General features: G+C 40.2%; 1 protein-coding gene and 1 pseudogene across 2 annotated transcripts in view; both read left to right on the top strand.

The window, feature by feature from the left end:
* The window catches only part of LOC145500773 (gamma-aminobutyric acid type B receptor subunit 2-like), a 64105-nt pseudogene extending 52510 nt beyond the window's left edge, over nt 1-11595 (top strand). The window contains exons 6-15 of the transcript XR_014051142.1: nt 456-521; nt 802-1026; nt 2321-2563; nt 3509-3572; nt 6348-6440; nt 7627-7777; nt 8913-9045; nt 9450-9560; nt 10140-10262; nt 10947-11595. The product of XR_014051142.1 is annotated as a gamma-aminobutyric acid type B receptor subunit 2-like (transcript). The remainder of the gene's footprint in view (nt 1-455; nt 522-801; nt 1027-2320; nt 2564-3508; nt 3573-6347; nt 6441-7626; nt 7778-8912; nt 9046-9449; nt 9561-10139; nt 10263-10946) is intronic.
* A 4435-nt stretch (nt 11596-16030) lies between these two features.
* On the top strand, nt 16031-23637 carry LOC145499890 (gamma-aminobutyric acid type B receptor subunit 2-like). The gene is made up of 6 exons (XM_081479413.1): nt 16031-16374; nt 17511-17643; nt 18048-18158; nt 18738-18860; nt 19545-19883; nt 21970-23637. The coding sequence occupies exons 1-6, from the start codon at nt 16268-16270 to the stop codon at nt 22228-22230; spliced, it is 1074 nt and encodes a 357-aa protein (XP_081335539.1). The 5' UTR covers nt 16031-16267; the 3' UTR covers nt 22231-23637.
* Nucleotides 23638-25522: the final 1885 nt, after the last annotated feature.

Below are 25522 nucleotides of genomic sequence, written 5' to 3' on the forward strand. Positions count from 1 at the left end.
AAAAACCTGGACTCCTCCTGCACTGGACTCGAGACCAAGCGGGTCAGGCTAGAGCCCTTGCCAGGTCATTGTTTTGTGTTTTGGGTAAGATATTCTTATCTTACAGTACCTCTCGAGGGGCATGAATGGTTACCGACCAATGTAATGCTAGGGCCAGCCCCAGCCTTGCGATGGACCAGCATCCCATCCAGGGAAGAAGAGAGTAGAAATACCCCTGGTTGCTTACCGAAATCCGGGTTAAGCCTCAGCGATATGGCCCACTTGGCCCATCATACTTTACCTTTACCAGTGAATCAATCAATCAATCAATCAATCAATCCATTTATTTCTGTCAAAACCCTTGACAATAAGTAAGAGTATAAGAAAATGGGTAACATAAAGTTATCTGCTTTCACCACTTTTCGTGAAATAAACTGAAAAAATAGTAATGAATTTTAATATGGAATTTTAAATAGGAATTGGACCCTAAAATATTTCTGGGCGAATTCACTAACAGGGGAGCTAGTCTCGTGTTTTGTGAGGTGAGTTTTTTAACAGTGTAACTTGTCTAGTTATTACCGTCCCACCGTAAAAAGTAAATTAAATGTCAATGCTTCTTTTTAGTAACCATGGAGTGATCCGAGAACCGTGGAAACAAAATATAAAAGTCAAGTCCAGAGCAAATTGTTTTTTGCTGGAAGTTATCAGAAATAAAATTATAGTATCTCTCACTCAGTTATATTTTGGGTGTCTGGGCATTATCATGTATTTTTGTATTTGTGATTAGCTTAACAACGATGTTGAAACAGGCGTCAATTACAGGTGTTCAAGATGGACTTGTATGGACCGGAGTTTGTTTGGATCTTGCATCCGGATGCCGGAACCATAGAGGACTAGTATAGGCTTACTGAAAACGAGAGAAAAACGAATAACAAGACCGAAACTTGTACCAAAGAGCAGTACCAAAAAGCTGCTGATGGAGCCTTCATATTCGAGAAGAATATCTTATATCGATCTGATGAAAATACAACTACTGCTTCCGGTCTGGTAAGAAGCATGTGTCGACACTTTGTGAGGGATAAACAACAATATCATTCATGCTAGGTTTAAGGAGGTAATAATTCTTAGGCCCCGTCCACACTTATCCGGATATTTTTTTTCTTTCCGTATTCAAAAATTTCCCCGTCCACACGTGGCGTATTCAAATCGAATTCGCATGTCCACACGCATCCAATGGTATCCGGATTCACTCTAGAGAAACGAGGCCTACACGTTGTGCCGCCATATTGGTTTATTGTTCGGTAAGAGACTGGGCACGATTTTGCTACGTCATCGGATTTTCACCGTCCACTCGTTGTCGGATTCATTGCGGATTTATGTTTTTCCACTCTGGGCCGGGTTGTTCGAAAGCCGGTTAACGATGACCCAGGATTAAAAGTTAACCGAAGTATTAATTTTTCTTCGATAAAAATGTTTACTGCTTACGTTTTGTGTAGTTTGAGCTTAGTCAAGCTCAAAACTGAAGGATAAACAGCATAAACAGAAAACATCACCGAAAAGTTACGAGAGCGGATTAAAAAATATCCGAATTCGCTGCCCAATTCGGCGGATGCGAGTGGACGGAAGCCGGATCCGGAAAGAAAAAGTTGCCGATTCAAAAATGTCCGGATACGTGTGCACGGGACCTTGGTACGAAAAGTGCCCGCATTATTTAAAGACGGCTCTGTGATTAGGCGGAGGATACCGCTTCAGATTGAAACTAAGAATTAAAAGCATTTAGTTTAGCGACGGAATACCTCTTAGCTTAGGCAGGGAAAACCGTGCGGCAAACTTCGGATCAATAGCGATTAAAAAAAATATTTCAATTTTCAAGCTATACTTAATGATTTGTTCAATAACAGAGCATGTATGCGGAACACTATTACGCGCAATGCGTAAACACTTTGCAGGTAACTGCTAATTTCTTGGTTATTTTTAATACAAACCAGACACTAATGTTTGGTAGTAGTGCCAGACATTCAGAAATATTTTTCACCTAATAATATACATGAAAAATTACTCGTCTCTGATTGGCTGAGAGCAGTGCAGTTCAAGTGTAACACCAGTGCAAATTACACATCGAAATTATGGTTTATGATTGGCTAAAAAACTATAGATTTTCACGTAAACACCTCACTCTCGGTTAATAAGTAGTTAATTATATATGACTGAGAAAATTCCGAATGTCCACTCGTTCATTTGCACTGTAATGCAAATTGATCATTTGCGTTATACTGTTTTGCTCTCAGGCAATCACAATGAAGTAATCTTCTCGGTCATATTGTGTAATTTTTTTTTTCAGACATTGAGGGAAGTCTTCAGTAAACCAGAAGTGAAAAAACTCAGGGACGACTCAGACAAGATCGAAATGGCAACAGCATTTGATACGATGTGGGCCATCATACTAGCCTTGAAAGAAGCTAGCACCGCATTGCAAACAGCCGATAAGCCACTGAAGTATAATGTGGAAGAAATAGTTGGTAGTTCCGCGGTAACTAGGACTATAGAATCAAAGCTCCGTAATGTGAGCTTTGAAGGTCTTACGGTAATTGTTTAATTATTTGCTTTTCTAATCCTCTGGTTCCCATAGCGGAGCGGCGGCGGAGAAGTGTTAGCTGATGACTCAAACAATGACTGTGAAAAAGACCAGCATTTTAAAGCGAGTTAGGTGTGTAGGCCCGGGGGGACTCCCACATTAAAAGGAGGGGGGTGCTCGTCGGAAATTTTGAAAACAACCCCTAAGAGGTAGCATGATCTTGTTTTGTGGGGGTGGCTTGAAATGTTTTTCATCCCCAAGAGGTACCAAATGTAAAACAACATATTACCTCCTGTTAATTTTTTTTCGGTTCAGTGCCCTAAATGGTACCGCAAAAGCTCCCGCTGCTGACCTTTTGATGCTGGACACCCTAGAGAAATACCAAAATCGCTTTTTAACTCCTAAAAGGTACTACTAGCAGTCCTGTTATTTTTATTTGAGAGTTCCCCCAGACCACCGCGCGGTGTATAGGACGGTACTCGTCAAATTCCAGCATGCAACGGTCACACCAGCCACCTTCACCTTTACCCTGGGGGTATTCCCTTATATCGGCTATATAGGTATATGCGGCCCCAAAGGGTAGGATTTTTAAGCCGTTTTGATCATGAATAGGGTGTCGATTTTGGCCATTTTGTTCATAAATAGGGTATGGCTCTTGCACTCTAATCTTGAATATTATGTTCTTAAATTAACTATGTTTTTTAGAGGAAGCTACTTTTTCATCATTATCGATAAGACCATCAACAAAAGCCTTCATAAATTATTTTTGGGGCAACTGTGCCAGCCGCAACGTCATAAATAGGGTATTGAATTTTTGGTCAGGTCATAAATCGGGTAGGGAAAACCACAGGAAGGGTTTTGGGAAGCGGGCCGCAGACCCCACACATTATTTATGGGAGTAGCTCCCCAGGACACCCTAACCCCATAGATAACGGTTTCTTTTTGTGTTTTTAGGGTCCGATATCGTTTACTGGCAATGAGGAGAGGGAAGGAATAATAGTAGTGAAACAGTTCCAAGGTAGATAGCTTTCTTGATAGAATGTTTTTATCTCAGAATGGATCCAATTCGGTTTCTAGCTCATTCATTGGCTGGCTTTAAGTTGACTGTGGTAGGCGCGGTAGCCTGGTGGTCAGCGCGCTCAGTGGACTCTTGATCGAGCGGTCTGGGTTCGGGTCCTAACCAGGGTCATTGTCATGTTTCTTAGACAAAACACGACTCTCACACAACCTCATTCCTGGGCTCTCTATCCTCTGCCTCCCTTGGCCGTTGGAAGAAGAGAGAGCCTGGGAATGAGGTTGATGCTTACAGTGCCCTGCATCACCAGCTGGAGTACAATGAATCTAATGCTGAAGGTAGCCCTGCGATGGACTAGAATCCCAGCCAGGGGAGTAGAAATACTTCTAGTCGCTCAATGCTACAGAAACCGGGATAAGCCCTAATGGCCTGGGCTGCTTTACCTTTTTACATTGACTGAAAGTAATGTATTAATTTGGTTTTCATTTACTGTGAAAAATGTGTTGCTAATCTATGCGCGATATGTGCATGTTGTCTCGTGTAAATTAGCAGTAAATTCCTTTGCTTGTCCTTTGCATTTCTGGAGTTTTAATTGGTCAGCAAAACTCCAGCTACACGTTATAACCAGTCATATCCAGGAGCAGGAGCCATCATCGGGGACGGAGACCGTAAGCGCGCGCCATTTCTAGTATTAGGGTTGTCCCCATGATATGGGACAATAATCTATTTTTAGAACAAATTGCGCCATAGCCTGAGGCACACGCGCGTACATGCTGCTGGGATTTTTGCGGATGTCGCGCGGAGGAAATGGCGTCCGAAATTCCCGAAAATTTTCATGTGTTTGGCCCGCAACTCAACGCGTTCACGTCTGTTGGAATTTTGCTTAAGTATTTTCCTCGTAAGCTGCTCCAGTTTGAGTGAAGTAAGACAGCGTCGAATTTACGTATGTTCCGCTGTAAGCTTATATATATCGCTGACCAAGTTGTGTTCCGACGGATACTTCTTTTACATGAGCTGTACAGCTTTTCCATTACACAGCAAAAAACTAACTGGATATATTCAGATATAGCAGAGCTGCAGGGCTTCATAGTTTCCTAGCTCCTCTTGCCACACACTCGCGAGGAATTTGTCAGTCTATCGCGACCGAAAAGTAAAACAAAATAATTGCTAGTTTGAGTTTCGCTTGAATTTTAAGCAACGCTTGATGTTTCGTCCAAGGCCCAATAACTTTACGTCCGTAGATAGTGCTCAGTTTTATTCGTGTAAAAATCCAGTAAATTCTCTGTTGTCAATGAATGAGAGCGCCCGCCGATGCGTGTTTTCAGTACAGTCAGCCCGCAGTAAACATGACAAATTGTACTTCCGCCGCTCTTTCGTGTGAAAGCGTACATCGAACTCAAACAAGAACTCTATAGTTTTTAAATATGTTTAAGATTGATAAATGTTTGAGAACATATTAAAAGCTAAGCTGGAAATATGTGAATAAAGCAGAAATAATCAGCAAATTAAAGTTACGATAACGCTTTCTTTAATCAACTTGGAATAACGATTTCGAGTTTGTTGATCGAGCTATCAAAACTCCTTGTCTATTTTCATTTTCGCAGTGTAAAACTTCACTATGCTTATGTTGAAGAAACACACATGATGTTAGTAGCCCTTTTTGCGTTCGTGAAATTTGTTACAGTATCTCAGCACAAAAGATAACGAGAGAAATCCTTGTCAAGATTTGTTGACAATTCAAACACCGACTCGGACTTGAAAGTACGCGAGCTGCACTATGCAAATGAGCTAATTGTACGTGTCAGACTTTCCTTTCAAAAACTTTTGTAAACTCACCAAACAAGCAGAAACAATAAGAAACCGTCAAAACAGGTTTTGGTTATGATGAACCATTGTCTGAGAAACTCACAAATTAACTCGATACCAGAGTGTAGAGTTTTCTTGCTATATTCTTAAGTCAGAACAAACACAAAAACATACGCGTAAGCTTACAACTGGCGTGAGCATATCTTAGTATTCATTCCCAGCGCGAGATTGAAGTCTTGTTTTCGACCCTGAAAAACCCACCTTTTCCGTTAGCTCAGAGCATAAAACTACATATAAGCGCCCTGGTTCGTATTCCCTGCCTTATTCCCTGCCATCGCTGTGAAAAATACGGAAAAGAATCTCTCAACTCTCACCATTTGATCACACAACGTGACAACATCCACGCGAGAGCCCCCGACACGTGCGTGAATCCGTGCGGATATATGACGTCAGGATGGCGCAATTCGCTCTAAAAATAGAAAAATTGTCCCATATCATAGGTGCGCGCGAATCCCGAGACTTACGGTCTCCGTCCCCGATTATGGCTCCCGCCAGGAGTCCATCACCAGGAGCGTGCAACTACCCCATATTCCTCTCACGGCGTTTTCACAGACCGATGTATCTTTAGTTTAAATTTACTGCGAATTCAGACCTCCGCAGGAACCTCAGTGACCAATTACAAGCACGGGCTTAAAAATAGAGAGGGAAATAGCGTATTTTATTGTTCTATTTATTTTGTCGACATGTCCACCTGAGGCCGCCATTTTCTTCCTTACCGATGGTGCTCATGTAGACCGGAACTGACCTATTTCGCGGGAAAAGAATTAGCCTAAAAATAGACCGGTCTGTAAAAATGCCGTGACATAGGCTTAGTATGGGACTTGCACGCTCCTATGATGGGCTCCTGTCATATCCCATTGACCAGTGGTAGCGTATCTGGATGATTTTTTTTCGCTTTGTCCCTTGCCCCAGATGGTGGAACAAAGCTAGTCCCAATTGGCCAGCATTTTACCAGACAAGACAAGTTTGAGCTGTTTGAGGACACGAAGAACTCTTTATGGAAAGGTACAGAAAAGGTGTTACTATTCAATGGAACTTTGTTCGGTCAATGAATACCTCGCCTAAATCAGCTTAAAACAGAAAAATGACAAGTCTTGCGCTTGTTCTGCAGTGGCAGTAGGTATCTCCGTTTTTGTGTCGTCGTTTGCAAAAATGTAACTTGGAATCGACCAAATTCTCGTTTTCATGTAGAACTTAGACTAAGCTAGGTGACACATCTTGATCAGCTTCTCTCAAACTCAATAATAGTTCCAAAGTAGCTTCTTTCCAGTAGTGTTATGGCTGCATTCGCATCTATCATGTCAATAATAATTCATCAAGTTTAAACGAAAGAAATCATAACCGTGACGGTGTTTGGATATCGATCTGATCTATCTCTTTAGCACATATTCTTACCTTTTTGTTTCTCTGTTATTTCGTTTGAGTTAGCTTCGATTGTGAAGGAATATCACACACTCGATTCAGTGTTTTACCACATTTCCAAACACCTCATAGTTCGTCAAAAATCTGACTACACTCCGCGTCACAGTGTTTGGAAATGTGGTAAGACAAGATTTCTCGTGTTTGATCTATGACTTTCAAGCTGTCCTTACACAGTCAGCTGTATAGCAAGGGACATACTGAGTTGATCCAGAATAGAATTGTTCTAGATATTCTTGGAATTGTTAAGCAAAATGTAGCGTCCTCAGGGTTATGTTTTTTCTTTTTTTTTTTTACGTGGAACGTTCTTTCACCACGATCGAATGAGTTTATGAGCGAGAGCAGACTCATTCACCCTGGTTTGTTTCATGTCTTAGCTGTGAAAGGTCTAATGAATTTACCCTTGTTTATTGAAAATTGTGTTCATATCTTTGGAAGTTCGTGAATACCTAATCAGCTCAGAAATAACTAAGGCAACACAATTATCTACAGAACACTTCCCATGACAAAAATGAGTGTATAACTGAGTTAGGATGGGAGATTGCCAAGCGACATGATGCGATAGGATCTAGTGATATTTCAGATGTTGATCCAATTAAACCCCTTCTCATGTTTTCTACCACACTTGTTTTAAGAAACTCTAGTAAAAATGTTTTAGATAAATTAGGCGGATAAAAGACATAATTGAAATTTGTATCAATTCCTTAAGTTTCTCTCTTTTAGATAAGTAAACTAAAAATAAAATTTATTACCTTGCCATGCATACTTTCAGGGAACAAACCACCCAAAGATCGGTCAGTTCGATATCAGGAATTCATGATGATCCCGTTACCTCTTATGATAGTCATGTGGCTTATGGCAGCTGTTGGAATCCTCTGTTCTTTGGGTTTCCTGCATTTTAACATCAGCAATGGAAAGAGCAGGTAGGACATTTACCGTCGAGGCCGTATACTGATACCGTAAATCCTCGAAAAAGCGCCCGGGGCGCAAATTTCAAATTTAAGAGAAGACGGGGGAGGCGCTTATTCGAGGGGTCGCTTAATCGAGGGGGGCGCTTATTTAATTTTTCCCAAATCGTGCACTGACATGATCATTTTTTTAATACATCATCTCCACGCAAACAACAACATAAGCTCTTTATCGACGTAAAAATCTGATCCTAAAGTTTAGATCGCGGCACCATTAGAAATTCACGTGGTCAAAAACTGAAACAATATACAAATCTAATACTACAAGACGAAAACTATACATCTTGTGCTGTCTCATTACTCGTCCACAAAATAGGGGGAGGGGAGGGGACGCTTATACGAGGGGGGGGGCGCTTATTTTAAATTTTGGCCGATAGGAGAGCCGCTTATTCGAAGGGGGCGCATATTCGAGGGGGGGGGGCGCTAATTCGAAGATTTACGGTATATGCACAAAAAAAGAAACTGATTTGTTTAGAAGAGATTTCCAAAATATTGAAAACCAGTGACATAAAGCCCGCTTTTGGAAAATACCCTTTAATTACATTTGACAGGAAAGTCATAACAGCATACATAAAGTCTCCGCAGTTCAAATATATGAACTTTCATAAATTAACTTTTATCTTCATTATCTACGGGTATATTACGAACTCGCAACGTAACCAGCTCTCAGTTGGCTTGATAGCTCAGTTGGTAGAGCACTGCACCGGTATCGCAGAGGTCATGGGTTCGAATCCCGCCGTTCAAGCCTCAATTTTTTTTCAGGCTTTAATTTTACAGTTGCGTAAGTTTTGTATAACTGTGATGATAAATCATGTCTTCACATCTTTCTACCCAGTTGAAGTATACAATATTTCATATAATGACTTGTATCATGACAAAATGCTTATCGATACTGACACCAATTTAGTGCTAAAACTGGCTACTCTTTCAGTTTATGGTCACGAACACGTTTGAAGTAAAATCTATTCGTAGTTTATCAGTACATATTCATCCCTGGAAAAGTTATTATCCGACCTTCTTTTTGTCGCCCATTGCCCAGCTGATGACCAACCACTGGCGAAGAATAAATCTCTTTTTTTCCTCTTTGCAGAATCATTAAGATGTCATCACCAAATCTCAATAATATTATTATTCTGGGCTGTATGCTGTGTTACACCTCAGTCGTTTTGCTTGGTTTGAATGCGAGGATCCTTTCTTCAGATGAGTACGGAAGCAATTGTAATGTAAGATATAACTTTTTGTCGTTTGTTTTAAAGAAGCTTCCAAATGACTATCGGCCAACTAAAGCCAAAAACCACCTAGCTAATCATAAGGTAAGGAAAGCTAACTTTATTTTAAGTCGTCAACGTGGAGAGTGGTTGCCTAATCTCCCGAGCCAGGGGCTCACGACAAAACCGCATTACTATTTACATTAACATTACTACTTACAATTACTATATTCGCTAAGATAAAATCATAGAAACCGCAACAATTTTTTTGCTTTACACGTAGCAGCCACTGCGTTTTGATCAGCGAAACCTAATTGCGTGTAAGGCGAAGAAAGGTCTGATTTTGCACACATATGAAATACGAGACGGAGAACCTCCTAATTATCTTGCATAACGTTAACACTTAATTTGGTCATCAGGCTCGAGCTGCAGTGCTTTCTATTGGATTTTCCTTATCATTTGGTGCCATGTTCAGCAAAACCTGGCGAGTGCACAAGATATTCACAGCTGCCACGACCAACAAAAAAATGGTGAGATTGTGAACTATAGAGACACACTCACTTGGTAAATACTACATGGTTAAACTTCATTAACACACACGACAACAACATACGCCGGCGAGGACACCAAAACATATGCAAACGCATATTCTTGCTTGATTCCTCACCGAAATCAGCCTTATAAATAGCTTGGTGGCAGCAAAATGAGCATGTCTGTTTACAGTTGGATTAAGCTGAAGCAGGATTATGTAGAGTACGATATAACAACTTTCTATAGTTTGAATGAGCGACCTGAGCACACCGCGGTAGCATCATAAACCTTTAGACAGGAGCACATGTCGCTCCTGTCAATAAGTCCTGTCTCATAAACAGTAAAGATCTGTTTGAAAAATTCTGATTTAAAATGTATGTTTGATCTCAAGTAAATGCTTCGTATCTGGAACCGTGAACGCCGGTGATCACTGTATTCATCTAACCTCGACCAGGTGTTGAAGAGGGATGGTGTATATTCGAAGCCAACCTTTCATTCAAGAACATACGGTATCAAAATTTCGGCAGTCGAAGGTGTGGAAGTGTCCATGACATCTTGCCTTTTATGTTTTATCTCAGGCCATCAAGGATCTTCACCTGCTTGGTATTGTGGCAGGATTGCTAGCTGTCGATGTGGTGTTCTTGTCATACTGGATTGCAACTGATCCGCTCCAAGCCGAAATACTGACATTTGAACATATGGTGAGACATTTGCAATCCTCTTTACTTACTTTAACATCTGCAAGATCGCCTTTTGAATCATTGAATGTTCCAAATTAAAGAGACTCCATCAAAACAACTTCTCTTTTCTCGACACACACGTTTTATGCTTCTCGTATTTACCAAGGCGCATTAAATGTTACGCATATTGTGCGTCTTAAACGTAATATATATTCGTCTTAAACAAATACGAGCGGAGCCATTCTAGTATCTATGAGGGCTAGAATATCTTAAGTTTTCAAATATTTTCGCTTGCGCACGATTGATTTAAACACGTCACGTGACTGAATAGCTCAAACTAGGGAATATCCGAGTAAAATTCAATAAATCTCTAAACCGCGCGTGTTGCGAAAAAAATATTTGAAGGATGATACACACAAAAGCCTCCATTTGGCACAGAAATATGCTCGGATATTTGTCCTTGGACATTATCTGTTCCTGAAAGCTCACAGTTTTCCTCGGAAATCTGTTTGCTTCTCGGGCAAATATCCGAGCATATTTCCGCGCTAAAGGAAGATTATTGTTTATCTAAGTCAATGTCATAAAGGAAGAGAACGCATTAAAAACGTTTCAGATAGTTTTAGATAGCGCTTATTACGACACTCAAATTATCTTTTAAAGCCGCTCTCTGTAAAATAGTTATAATCTTGGATTATCTATCTGCAGATCCGAAAGAGCGATGGCATCATTATCATCCCTGTGTTATACCAGTGCACCTGTCGATACAAAACGTATTTCCTAGGCGTTTTATTCGCCTACAAAGGCATCCTTCTGCTATTTGGTCTGTTCTTGGCTTGGGAGACACGTAATGTTAGCATTCCTGCTCTGAATGACTCCAGGTACATCGGGATGTCGGTTTATAATGTGGCCGTGCTGTCCATCATTGGTGCTATTGTGGCTTTTGCTATGGATGGCTCGGTGAATTATGAAGCTCTATATGCCATTTCGTCACTGTGTCTGATCGTGTGCACCAGCGTTACTCTCTTACTCGTGTTTGTGCCAAAGGTAAGAATTAAGTCCAGTTCTGGCCCTCTCTCTTTCACGCAACGCTGAAGCATATTTTTGCGTGACAGAGAGAGCGATCCAAAACTGGACTAGCAAGGATTAAATCTGAAAGCTAGCCACAAAATAAGAACAACACCTCGGGTAAATTAAATGTTCCATCTTTTGGTACAACAGAAGAATCGCTGCTTATATTTTTGTGATTGTCTGTGAAAAGTGTACGATTAAAAGATGAAAGATTACTTAGTTAAAGTACACCTAACCCCAAAAATTTTTTTTCACTTAAACGAATCTACTTGTTATTTGAAATAGTTCTGGGAAAAAAAATTTTGGATTCCGTTAAATCCTCGATTTTCTGTGCCCCGACGAAATCTCGAAAATAGCTCCAAAACACCGCCATTTTGTTTCACGACCGAGTTTGAGGAGAATGGGTCTAGCGGCTCTTGTGACGTCTACCCAGGAAGCATTTCCTTCAGGATGGTGCAATACACATTCGAAAAGTGCGCAGAAACGCCTTCCAGAGGTGCTATCGGCTGTTGCAGCAATATTCCAGATTTAAAGAAAGATATACTGTACAATTAACTGACGATGATCGGCTAATGGTGCAACAAAGACGTAAACGATGGTTGATTTTGTCGAACCGAAACAAGCGAACTAAATCTGTGAGAACCATTGAAGAACTCTCACTGGAACTTGTTCCGCAGACTTTCGAACGCTATTTTCATAAATTTTCTGCTTAAAGCTAACCAGCAATTTGTAGAAATACTACCTACAATCTATATCTTCCAATCCCGCAGTATTTATAACATACAAAGTTGTGTGATCCGATCATGATCCAGAAGCGTTATACTGATATGTAAATAGATCGCAACTGTACGCCGCTAACCAACACTTATTTCTCTTTCGATTTAGATGAAAGTCGAAGATTAATCCTTTAGAATACATGATAACAAAATTGTTATACTCACAGAGTTTTTCGAAGGCTTGGAAATCAGCAGTGCGACAAAGATTCTGTGCAATAACGTCGAAAATATGACCGCGTAACATTATGTGCGGACCGCTTAGGGAGCACATCCTTTTCGCTTATCCGACGAATTTCGCTGCAAACTTTGAGAACAATTTACATTGGTTATTTGGAGTTACGACTTAAAACGTGTGACAATGTGAAATCGGTAATTGTATGAAATGTTTCCTTCCGCCTTGCTTCCCGCAGCTTCAAAAATACAGGTTCAAACAATACGATTTTCAATCGATCAAAGCCAATGTTTTGGAGGTCATCAAGTCTCGAAAACTGCGACACGTACGTCGCTCTTATAAACACGAAGCATTCAACTGAAAGTAAAACACAAGCTGGATTTGAAAGAACAATCACACCTTGATGAAATACATTCTCGCTAAGGACAAATGTAAACGGGCTATAAACACGCGTGGGAATCTTATGTTTAGTTGACGAAATTACCATCCAAAGCAGTCCTTGAGTTTTCTTTCCTGCTTTTCGTTTGCCTGCTCCTCCACTTCGTATCTAGCTTTCCATTCCTAATATACAAGCAGCTCGTCCGCAAAGAAGTCTTCCCCTTCGTCGCTTGAAATATTGTAAATTGCTCTCAAAGCTCTAAGCAGTGAGTTCACAGTTGTCGAATTGTCGAACGTGCTCGATCGAAGTTTATTTCGGAGTCTTCCGAATCGAAACTTAACTCTGACTCCAGTGACCAAAAAGAAATGATTCTGAGACAAAACTTGGACGTTTTAGTCCCAAAATACATCGGAATGATTAGTTTTGTGTTCCATTTCCTCGAGCAAATACAGAGAGTTGACTGAGGCGCCATTGTGTTTGGTTCCTGGGTAGACGTCATCAGGTACCGCCGCCCCAGACTCCCTAAAACGCGGTCGTGAAACACTTCAAGCGCGACTTTGAAAGGGCCTAGAAAATAGAGGATTCAACCAAATTCAAAAATTTCTTCACCCAAATGCTTCAAATAAAGTCTAGATTCGTTTTAGTGAAAAAAAAATTGGGGGGTTAGGTGCACTTTAACAAAATATAAAACTTCATTCGATGTTCTGTTTTTTTTTTTTTTCTTTTAACTTTTAGATTTACCAGTTTAAGAAGAGGGACGAGGCAGTCAATGCCTGTGTTAACCTCGACCTAATAGAGGGGCAGATTTCATCCTGTAAAGCAACACAAACTGATTGGGATGTGCGTGTTTTCAGTACAGTCAGCCCGCAGTAAACATGACAAATTGTACTTCCGCCGCTCTTTCGTGTGAAAGCGTACATCGAACTCAAACAAGAACTCTATAGTTTTTAAATATGTTTAAGATTGATAAATGTTTGAGAACATATTAAAAGCTAAGCTGGAAATATGTGAATAAAGCAGAAATAATCAGCAAATTAAAGTTACGATAACGCTTTCTTTAATCAACTTGGAATAACGATTTCGAGTTTGTTGATCGAGCTATCAAAACTCCTTGTCTATTTTCATTTTCGCAGTGTAAAACTTCACTATGCTTATGTTGAAGAAACACACATGATGTTAGTAGCCCTTTTTGCGTTCGTGAAATTTGTTACAGTATCTCAGCACAAAAGATAACGAGAGAAATCCTTGTCAAGATTTGTTGACAATTCAAACACCGACTCGGACTTGAAAGTACGCGAGCTGCACTATGCAAATGAGCTAATTGTACGTGTCAGACTTTCCTTTCAAAAACTTTTGTAAACTCACCAAACAAGCAGAAACAATAAGAAACCGTCAAAACAGGTTTTGGTTATGATGAACCATTGTCTGAGAAACTCACAAATTAACTCGATACCAGAGTGTAGAGTTTTCTTGCTATATTCTTAAGTCAGAACAAACACAAAAACATACGCGTAAGCTTACAACTGGCGTGAGCATATCTTAGTATTCATTCCCAGCGCGAGATTGAAGTCTTGTTTTCGACCCTGAAAAACCCACCTTTTCCGTTAGCTCAGAGCATAAAACTACATATAAGCGCCCTGGTTCGTATTCCCTGCCTTATTCCCTGCCATCGCTGTGAAAAATACGGAAAAGAATCTCTCAACTCTCACCATTTGATCACACAACGTGACAACATCCACGCGAGAGCCCCCGACACGTGCGTGAATCCGTGCGGATATATGACGTCAGGATGGCGCAATTCGCTCTAAAAATAGAAAAATTGTCCCATATCATAGGTGCGCGCGAATCCCGAGACTTACGGTCTCCGTCCCCGATTATGGCTCCCGCCAGGAGTCCATCACCAGGAGCGTGCAACTACCCCATATTCCTCTCACGGCGTTTTCACAGACCGATGTATCTTTAGTTTAAATTTACTGCGAATTCAGACCCCCGCAGGAACCTCAGTGACCAATTACAAGCACGGGCTTAAAAATAGAGAGGGAAATAGCGTATTTTATTGTTCTATTTATTTTGTCGACATGTCCACCTGAGGCCGCCATTTTCTTCCTTACCGATGCGTGCTCATGTAGACCGGAACTGACCTATTTCGCGGGAAAAGAATTAGCCTAAAAATAGACCGGTCTGTAAAAATGCCGTGACATAGGCTTAGTATGGGACTTGCACGCTCCTATGATGGGCTCCTGTCATATCCCATTGACCAGTGGTAGCGTATCTGGATGATTTTTTTTCGCTTTGTCCCTTGCCCCAGATGGTGGAACAAAGCTAGTCCCAATTGGCCAGCATTTTACCAGACAAGACAAGTTTGAGCTGTTTGAGGACACGAAGAACTCTTTATGGAAAGGTACAGAAAAGGTGTTACTATTCAATGGAACTTTGTTCGGTCAATGAATACCTCGCCTAAATCAGCTTAAAACAGAAAAATGACAAGTCTTGCGCTTGTTCTGCAGTGGCAGTAGGTATCTCCGTTTTTGTGTCGTCGTTTGCAAAAATGTAACTTGGAATCGACCAAATTCTCGTTTTCATGTAGAACTTAGACTAAGCTAGGTGACACATCTTGATCAGCTTCTCTCAAACTCAATAATAGTTCCAAAGTAGCTTCTTTCCAGTAGTGTTATGGCTGCATTCGCATCTATCATGTCAATAATAATTCATCAAGTTTAAACGAAAGAAATCATAACCGTGACGGTGTTTGGATATCGATCTGATCTATCTCTTTAGCACATATTCTTACCTTTTTGTTTCTCTGTTATTTCGTTTGAGTTAGCTTCGATTGTGAAGGAATATCACACACTCGATTCAGTGTTTTACCACATTTCCAAACACCTCATAGTTCGTCAAAAATCTGACTACACTCCGCGTCACAGTGTTTGGAAATGTGGTAAGACAAGATTTCTCGTGTTTGATCTATGACTTTCAAGCTGTCCTTACACAGTCAGCTGTATAGCAAGGGACATACTGAGTTGATCCAGAATAGAATTGTTCTAGATATTCTTGGAATTGTTAAGCAAAATGTAGCGTCCTCAGGGTTATGTTTTTTCTTTTTTTTTTTTACGTGGAACGTTCTTTCACCACGATCGAATGAGTTTATGAGCGAGAGCAGACTCATTCACCCTGGTTTGTTTCATGTCTTAGCTGTGAAAGGTCTAATGAATTTACCCTTGTTTATTGAAAATTGTGTTCATATCTTTGGAAGTTCGTGAATACCTAATCAGCTCAGAAATAACTAAGGCAACACAATTATCTACAGAACACTTCCCATGACAAAAATGAGTGTATAACTGAGTTAGGATGGGAGATTGCCAAGCGACATGATGCGATAGGATCTAGTGATATTTCAGATGTTGATCCAATTAAACCCCTTCTCATGTTTTCTACCACACTTGTTTTAAGAAACTCTAGTAAAAATGTTTTAGATAAATTAGGCGGATAAAAGACATAATTGAAATTTGTATCAATTCCTTAAGTTTCTCTCTTTTAGATAAGTAAACTAAAAATAAAATTTATTACCTTGCCATGCATACTTTCAGGGAACAAACCACCCAAAGATCGGTCAGTTCGATATCAGGAATTCATGATGATCCCGTTACCTCTTATGATAGTCATGTGGCTTATGGCAGCTGTTGGAATCCTCTGTTCTTTGGGTTTCCTGCATTTTAACATCAGCAATGGAAAGAGCAGGTAGGACATTTACCGTCGAGGCCGTATACTGATACCGTAAATCCTCGAAAAAGCGCCCGGGGCGCAAATTTCAAATTTAAGAGAAGACGGGGGAGGCGCTTATTCGAGGGGTCGCTTAATCGAGGGGGGCGCTTATTTAATTTTTCCCAAATCGTGCACTGACATGATCATTTTTTTAATACATCATCTCCACGCAAACAACAACATAAGCTCTTTATCGACGTAAAAATCTGATCCTAAAGTTTAGATCGCGGCACCATTAGAAATTCACGTGGTCAAAAACTGAAACAATATACAAATCTAATACTACAAGACGAAAACTATACATCTTGTGCTGTCTCATTACTCGTCCACAAAATAGGGGGAGGGGAGGGGACGCTTATACGAGGGGGGGGGCGCTTATTTTAAATTTTGGCCGATAGGAGAGCCGCTTATTCGAAGGGGGCGCATATTCGAGGGGGGGGGGGCGCTAATTCGAAGATTTACGGTATATGCACAAAAAAAGAAACTGATTTGTTTAGAAGAGATTTCCAAAATATTGAAAACCAGTGACATAAAGCCCGCTTTTGGAAAATACCCTTTAATTACATTTGACAGGAAAGTCATAACAGCATACATAAAGTCTCCGCAGTTCAAATATATGAACTTTCATAAATTAACTTTTATCTTCATTATCTACGGGTATATTACGAACTCGCAACGTAACCAGCTCTCAGTTGGCTTGATAGCTCAGTTGGTAGAGCACTGCACCGGTATCGCAGAGGTCATGGGTTCGAATCCCGCCGTTCAAGCCTCAATTTTTTTTCAGGCTTTAATTTTACAGTTGCGTAAGTTTTGTATAACTGTGATGATAAATCATGTCTTCACATCTTTCTACCCAGTTGAAGTATACAATATTTCATATAATGACTTGTATCATGACAAAATGCTTATCGATACTGACACCAATTTAGTGCTAAAACTGGCTACTCTTTCAGTTTATGGTCACGAACACGTTTGAAGTAAAATCTGTTCGTAGTTTATCAGTACATATTCATCCCTGGAAAAGTTATTATCCGACCTTCTTTTTGTCGCCCATTGCCCAGCTGATGACCAACCACTGGCGAAGAATAAATCTCTTTTTTTCCTCTTTGCAGAATCATTAAGATGTCATCACCAAATCTCAATAATATTATTATTCTGGGCTGTATGCTGTGTTACACCTCAGTCGTTTTGCTTGGTTTGAATGCGAGGATCCTTTCTTCAGATGAGTACGGAAGCAATTGTAATGTAAGATATAACTTTTTGTCGTTTGTTTTAAAGAAGCTTCCAAATGACTATCGGCCAACTAAAGCCAAAAACCACCTAGCTAATCATAAGGTAAGGAAAGCTAACTTTATTTTAAGTCGTCAACGTGGAGAGTGGTTGCCTAATCTCCCGAGCCAGGGGCTCACGACAAAACCGCATTACTATTTACATTAACATTACTACTTACAATTACTATATTCGCTAAGATAAAATCATAGAAACCGCAACAATTTTTTTGCTTTACACGTAGCAGCCACTGCGTTTTGATCAGCGAAACCTAATTGCGTGTAAGGCGAAGAAAGGTCTGATTTTGCACACATATGAAATACGAGACGGAGAACCTCCTAATTATCTTGCATAACGTTAACACTTAATTTGGTCATCAGGCTCGAGCTGCAGTGCTTTCTATTGGATTTTCCTTATCATTTGGTGCCATGTTCAGCAAAACCTGGCGAGTGCACAAGATATTCACAGCTGCCACGACCAACAAAAAAATGGTGAGATTGTGAACTATAGAGACACACTCACTTGGTAAATACTACATGGTTAAACTTCATTAACACACACGACAACAACATACGCCGGCGAGGACACCAAAACATATGCAAACGCATATTCTTGCTTGATTCCTCACCGAAATCAGCCTTATAAATAGCTTGGTGGCAGCAAAATGAGCATGTCTGTTTACAGTTGGATTAAGCTGAAGCAGGATTATGTAGAGTACGATATAACAACTTTCTATAGTTTGAATGAGCGACCTGAGCACACCGCGGTAGCATCATAAACCTTTAGACAGGAGCACATGTCGCTCCTGTCAATAAGTCCTGTCTCATAAACAGTAAAGATCTGTTTGAAAAATTCTGATTTAAAATGTATGTTTGATCTCAAGTAAATGCTTCGTATCTGGAACCGTGAACGCCGGTGATCACTGTATTCATCTAACCTCGACCAGGTGTTGAAGAGGGATGGTGTATATTCGAAGCCAACCTTTCATTCAAGAACATACGGTATCAAAATTTCGGCAGTCGAAGGTGTGGAAGTGTCCATGACATCTTGCCTTTTATGTTTTATCTCAGGCCATCAAGGATCTTCACCTGCTTGGTATTGTGGCAGGATTGCTAGCTGTCGATGTGGTGTTCTTGTCATACTGGATTGCAACTGATCCGCTCCAAGCCGAAATACTGACATTTGAACATATGGTGAGACATTTGCAATCCTCTTTACTTACTTTAACATCTGCAAGATCGCCTTTTGAATCATTGAATGTTCCAAATTAAAGAGACTCCATCAAAACAACTTCTCTTTTCTCGACACACACGTTTTATGCTTCTCGTATTTACCAAGGCGCATTAAATGTTACGCATATTGTGCGTCTTAAACGTAATATATATTCGTCTTAAACAAATACGAGCGGAGCCATTCTAGTATCTATGAGGGCTAGAATATCTTAAGTTTTCAAATATTTTCGCTTGCGCACGATTGATTTAAACACGTCACGTGACTGAATAGCTCAAACTAGGGAATATCCGAGTAAAATTCAATAAATCTCTAAACCGCGCGTGTTGCGAAAAAAATATTTGAAGGATGATACACACAAAAGCCTCCATTTGGCACAGAAATATGCTCGGATATTTGTCCTTGGACATTATCTGTTCCTGAAAGCTCACAGTTTTCCTCGGAAATCTGTTTGCTTCTCGGGCAAATATCCGAGCATATTTCCGCGCTAAAGGAAGATTATTGTTTATCTAAGTCAATGTCATAAAGGAAGAGAACGCATTAAAAACGTTTCAGATAGTTTTAGATAGCGCTTATTACGACACTCAAATTATCTTTTAAAGCCGCTCTCTGTAAAATAGTTATAATCTTGGATTATCTATCTGCAGATCCGAAAGAGCGATGGCATCATTATCATCCCTGTGTTATACCAGTGCACCTGTCGATACAAAACGTATTTCCTAGGCGTTTTATTCGCCTACAAAGGCATCCTTCTGCTATTTGGTCTGTTCTTGGCTTGGGAGACACGTAATGTTAGCATTCCTGCTCTGAATGACTCCAGGTACATCGGGATGTCGGTTTATAATGTGGCCGTGCTGTCCATCATTGGTGCTATTGTGGCTTTTGCTATGGATGGCTCGGTGAATTATGAAGCTCTATATGCCATTTCGTCACTGTGTCTGATCGTGTGCACCAGCGTTACTCTCTTACTCGTGTTTGTGCCAAAGGTAAGAATTAAGTCCAGTTCTGGCCCTCTCTCTTTCACGCAACGCTGAAGCATATTTTTGCGTGACAGAGAGAGCGATCCAAAACTGGACTAGCAAGGATTAAATCTGAAAGCTAGCCACAAAATAAGAACAACACCTCGGGTAAATTAAATGTTCCATCTTTTGGTACAACAGAAGAATCGCTGCTTATATTTTTGTGATTGTCTGTGAAAAGTGTACGATTAAAAGATGAAAGATTACTTAGTTAAAGTACACCTAACCCCAAAAATTTTTTTTCACTTAAACGAATCTACTTGTTATTTGAAATAGTTCTGGGAAAAAAAATTTTGGATTCCGTTAAATCCTCGATTTTCTGTGCCCCGACGAAATCTCGAAAATAGCTCCAAAACACCGCCATTTTGTTTCACGACCGAGTTTGAGGAGAATGGGTCTAGCGGCTCTTGTGACGTCTACCCAGGAAGCATTTCCTTCAGGATGGTGCAATACACATTCGAAAAGTGCGCAGAAACGCCTTCCAGAGGTGCTATCGGCTGTTGCAGCAATATTCCAGATTTAAAGAAAGATATACTGTACAATTAACTGACGATGATCGGCTAATGGTGCAACAAAGACGTAAACGATGGTTGATTTTGTCGAACCGAAACAAGCGAACTAAATCTGTGAGAACCATTGAAGAACTCTCACTGGAACTTGTTCCGCAGACTTTCGAACGCTATTTTCATAAATTTTCTGCTTAAAGCTAACCAGCAATTTGTAGAAATACTACCTACAATCTATATCTTCCAATCCCGCAGTATTTATAACATACAAAGTTGTGTGATCCGATCATGATCCAGAAGCGTTATACTGATATGTAAATAGATCGCAACTGTACGCCGCTAACCAACACTTATTTCTCTTTCGATTTAGATGAAAGTCGAAGATTAATCCTTTAGAATACATGATAACAAAATTGTTATACTCACAGAGTTTTTCGAAGGCTTGGAAATCAGCAGTGCGACAAAGATTCTGTGCAATAACGTCGAAAATATGACCGCGTAACATTATGTGCGGACCGCTTAGGGAGCACATCCTTTTCGCTTATCCGACGAATTTCGCTGCAAACTTTGAGAACAATTTACATTGGTTATTTGGAGTTACGACTTAAAACGTGTGACAATGTGAAATCGGTAATTGTATGAAATGTTTCCTTCCGCCTTGCTTCCCGCAGCTTCAAAAATACAGGTTCAAACAATACGATTTTCAATCGATCAAAGCCAATGTTTTGGAGGTCATCAAGTCTCGAAAACTGCGACACGTACGTCGCTCTTATAAACACGAAGCATTCAACTGAAAGTAAAACACAAGCTGGATTTGAAAGAACAATCACACCTTGATGAAATACATTCTCGCTAAGGACAAATGTAAACGGGCTATAAACACGCGTGGGAATCTTATGTTTAGTTGACGAAATTACCATCCAAAGCAGTCCTTGAGTTTTCTTTCCTGCTTTTCGTTTGCCTGCTCCTCCACTTCGTATCTAGCTTTCCATTCCTAATATACAAGCAGCTCGTCCGCAAAGAAGTCTTCCCCTTCGTCGCTTGAAATATTGTAAATTGCTCTCAAAGCTCTAAGCAGTGAGTTCACAGTTGTCGAATTGTCGAACGTGCTCGATCGAAGTTTATTTCGGAGTCTTCCGAATCGAAACTTAACTCTGACTCCAGTGACCAAAAAGAAATGATTCTGAGACAAAACTTGGACGTTTTAGTCCCAAAATACATCGGAATGATTAGTTTTGTGTTCCATTTCCTCGAGCAAATACAGAGAGTTGACTGAGGCGCCATTGTGTTTGGTTCCTGGGTAGACGTCATCAGGTACCGCCGCCCCAGACTCCCTAAAACGCGGTCGTGAAACACTTCAAGCGCGACTTTGAAAGGGCCTAGAAAATAGAGGATTCAACCAAATTCAAAAATTTCTCCACCCAAATGCTTCAAATAAAGTCTAGATTCGTTTTAGTGAAAAAAAAATTTGGGGGTTAGGTGCACTTTAACAAAATATAAAACTTCATTCGATGTTCTGTTTTTTTTTTTTTTCTTTTAACTTTTAGATTTACCAGTTTAAGAAGAGGGACGAGGCAGTCAATGCCTGTGTTAACCTCGACCTAATAGAGGGGCAGATTTCATCCTGTAAAGCAACACAAACTGATTGGGATGTCCCAGAAAGCGCAGGTAAAAAAACAAAACTCTTACCAGCAATGAGATTTTTCCTTAATTTACTCTCTTCTGAGCGTAGGCTCACCGCAAACCCCCATGATACAAATCTTGCCCCAAAATATCCATTACTTTTAGCAATGAGCGATGATGAGTGAAAATTGATGGTGGTATAAATGAAGGTTGGTGGAGATAAAGATATCTGAGAGGCTTCCGAAATTTCTAATCGAAATATTTTTGTTTCTTCGCTAGGAGCCAAGCCTATGACTTTCCAGGCAACAGTGCATTGTTCCACCACTGAGTTACAGCATATTCACGGAGAGTAGGTCTTTGAACAATAAAATAAAAATAGCGATAGCGTAGGGGTAATGAACGTAAAGTCTTATCATATAAAAAAGATCTGACTGTAAGCTTAACCGGCCATTCTATTTTACATCTGCCAACCCAACTTGGCATCCTCACCCTCTCTTTTAGGGATTCCTGGAAACCCCTTTCATAGAAAGAATAGCAAAAATCCTATTTCCGCATGAAAAACCAGGCCATTGCATTGGAAACCCCTCGAGAACGCCAAAGTTCTAAGAAGAAACCCCACATCAGCTTCTAAATTAGCAATACCACCGCGGACATGCAATAATACATTACATCACATTTCGTCGTGAGGGATTTCCAGGGTGCCGTGCAGATTTAAACTGGAATGACCATAGCTTGAAGCGACTAGAGCCACATTGTTACTCCATCAGGATGCTAGTACCACATTGGCCGAGGTAAACCCGCAGTATGTCTGCCAAATATAACCATGAAAACTTGTCGGTACCCATTTCCCATTTATGTTTTTTGGAGATTTTGAGGCAATTTTAGAGGTTAGAATGCCTTCTTTCCCTCTAACTTGTAGTAATTCATGAATTACTTTAGTTACCCAAGTTAGCAATTAGCCAATGAGAAGCCATGACTACTGTCCTGGTTTCCTGCGATATCCAGTCATTCAGTTGACCTAATATCAACGGGCGTCTGGCCGTATTTGGTCTGTTGAATTCATGATCGAACTTCTATGGCACGCTTTGCTAGCACATCAGGTTCCTTTGGCCTCGCCATTTTATAATTAAATCTTACCTACCCCAATTTGGAATCACTCCCCCAGACGATATCAAGTCACTGACCTGATATGATCGGATAGGTATTTACAAGTATCGCCAAATTCTAGTATGGTAAATACCTAGTCGTTTCCTTCCAGTACGCGTCGGCGGCATACATCAGTATCGACTACATTAGTATTGTATTGTATGGAGAAGCAACCATTGGGGCCTATGTCGATGACCGTTGAATAGTGGCAAGGGTTTTTCCAAAATCAGCAAGTGACACTTTCCATTTGTAATTCAATATCCCGCAATTGTTTTCGGCTGATGAGAGACTGAAAACTGGTAAATTTGGCAAATGGTGAGGAAATTTCCGTCATTCCGCTCCTAACGGAGAAAGAGAACTACCTCTAGAGGTAGTCTATAATTTTCGAATGGATTTTCCGTAAAATTACTGTTCCATTGACTGTCGACCAAAAATTCCAGGCTTTTTTGGCGAAATGGTAAGCACCCTGTATTTCGATAAGTGTGAGAACGAGTAATAAAAATAAATAATGTGATATCAGTTGTTGATGAGAGTTATATATCCCATTGTTGGGCAAAAGTAATCACACACGATTGGTCTCAAAGCGTCAAGTGACTGAATATGGCCCAGCCAAAAACCGGAAATATCCGATCGAGTGATATTCTCCAATTTGGAAAAGCTCCCACGTGTTGCGAAAAATCTTTGAAGGATAATAATCACAATAGCCTCTATTTGACTTTAAATATATGCTCGGATATTGGTCCTTGAAAATTATCTGTTCCCCAAAGTTCACAGTTTTCCTTGACCTGAGCTTCGCTCTCGGAAAACTGTTAGACTGTTCACAGCCCTCTGTTTTCTCGTATTTTTATTCGATCGTTGATAGCGAGGCTGTGAACAGTCTATAGAAAACTGTTTGCTTCTCGAAACAGATAATGTCCACAGACGAATATCATCCGTGAATATTTTCGCGCCAAATGATCATGATGTTTTATACTGATCGGGATGTTTCCTTTACTGTCTGTATCTACAATTTTAGTTCAACCTTATACGCAAGTTAAATTGGTGATTCTTGATAAACTTGACTGATGAAGACTTCGAGATCAGTAGTCTCACAGACGGCTAGATTTCATTTAGAGAACAGTTTTGCTGTTCTTGATGATTAAATTTTGAATCAAGGATTAGGTGTGGTTCATCTCTGGCCCGATAGGTCAATTCTTATGAGAAAATTCTTTGTTTTATCCGTTGATTTTAAGTTAATTTAACTGTAACTTACTCTTAACATGACATCATAATGTCCCATACCAAAATGTTAATCAATTAAAAGTGAGTTTCTTTAGAGCGGTTTTCGTTTCAGCGTCGAAAAGTAATTGGTTTTGCATCAGCTACGCTGTATCCTTGGCTTAAAAAACTCGCGCCCTCTTTTTGTCCAATCAGAATAAATCAAAACTAATCGTGACTCGTTCGCACGCGTTTTCCTGCGCTTTGCGTCAGCTACATGTAATTACTTCGAGCTTTGATTGGTTCACTGAATTGTCTGCGTACTTTGTGATTGGTCAGAGTGATTACTTTGGTTTTGTATTTACGAAAACCGCTCCGATGTAACATAGGTTTTCATCAATATATCTTCTCTAGTGGGCCAGTTTACTTTTAATTAAGGTAAAATGAATATAAGTAGTTGGTTGTAACATTGATCGCAGAGGTCAAAGCATACATATATGAACACCGCTTGTAAAGCTGTGATTGTTTAGAAGAAAGAAACTTAATTATAAGATAAGAGGTGAGAAAGAAGGGAGGCAGATAAAAATAGTGAAAGGGGCATTAGAGCGGTTTTCAAACAAGTGTCCATACACAGAAGAAACTGAACATGAAGTAAACCAAGCAAAACTCGAAGGAGAATCAAGTAACCGATGCGAAGCGCGGGAAAATCTGTTTGTAGAAGTCACCATAAGTTGTCATCTTAATTCTGACTCGGAAATAGCCCCAGTTTTTTCTAAACCAATCACTATTAACATTGTGAAGCTAGACAAAAGCCATAACGGATCACTGTCGACACTCAAGTGAAAACCACTCTGGCCCAGAACTAACATGCAGGAAATGACTAAGGGCTGTAAAGTAAAAGAACGATATTAAATAATTCTTAAAGTTTAGTTGAGTTGTGTTTTGACAACTGGAAAGCCTCCACCGAGTCAGTAGAGATCCCTATCCTCCATACGCCTTCGACAAACACAGCGCAGTAACCCTGGCAAGCGCCTGAAGCATGCATTATCGCTCAATTAACAGGCCATTACAATTTAACGAGCGGTGTGCATGCAGGGGGCGGGGGGGGGGGGTAGATATTTTTGGTTAAGTGTG

The sequence above is a fragment of the Orbicella franksi genome, chromosome 10, assembly GCF_964199315.1.
Source record: "Orbicella franksi chromosome 10, jaOrbFran1.1, whole genome shotgun sequence".
Taxonomy (NCBI): domain Eukaryota; kingdom Metazoa; phylum Cnidaria; class Anthozoa; order Scleractinia; family Merulinidae; genus Orbicella; species Orbicella franksi.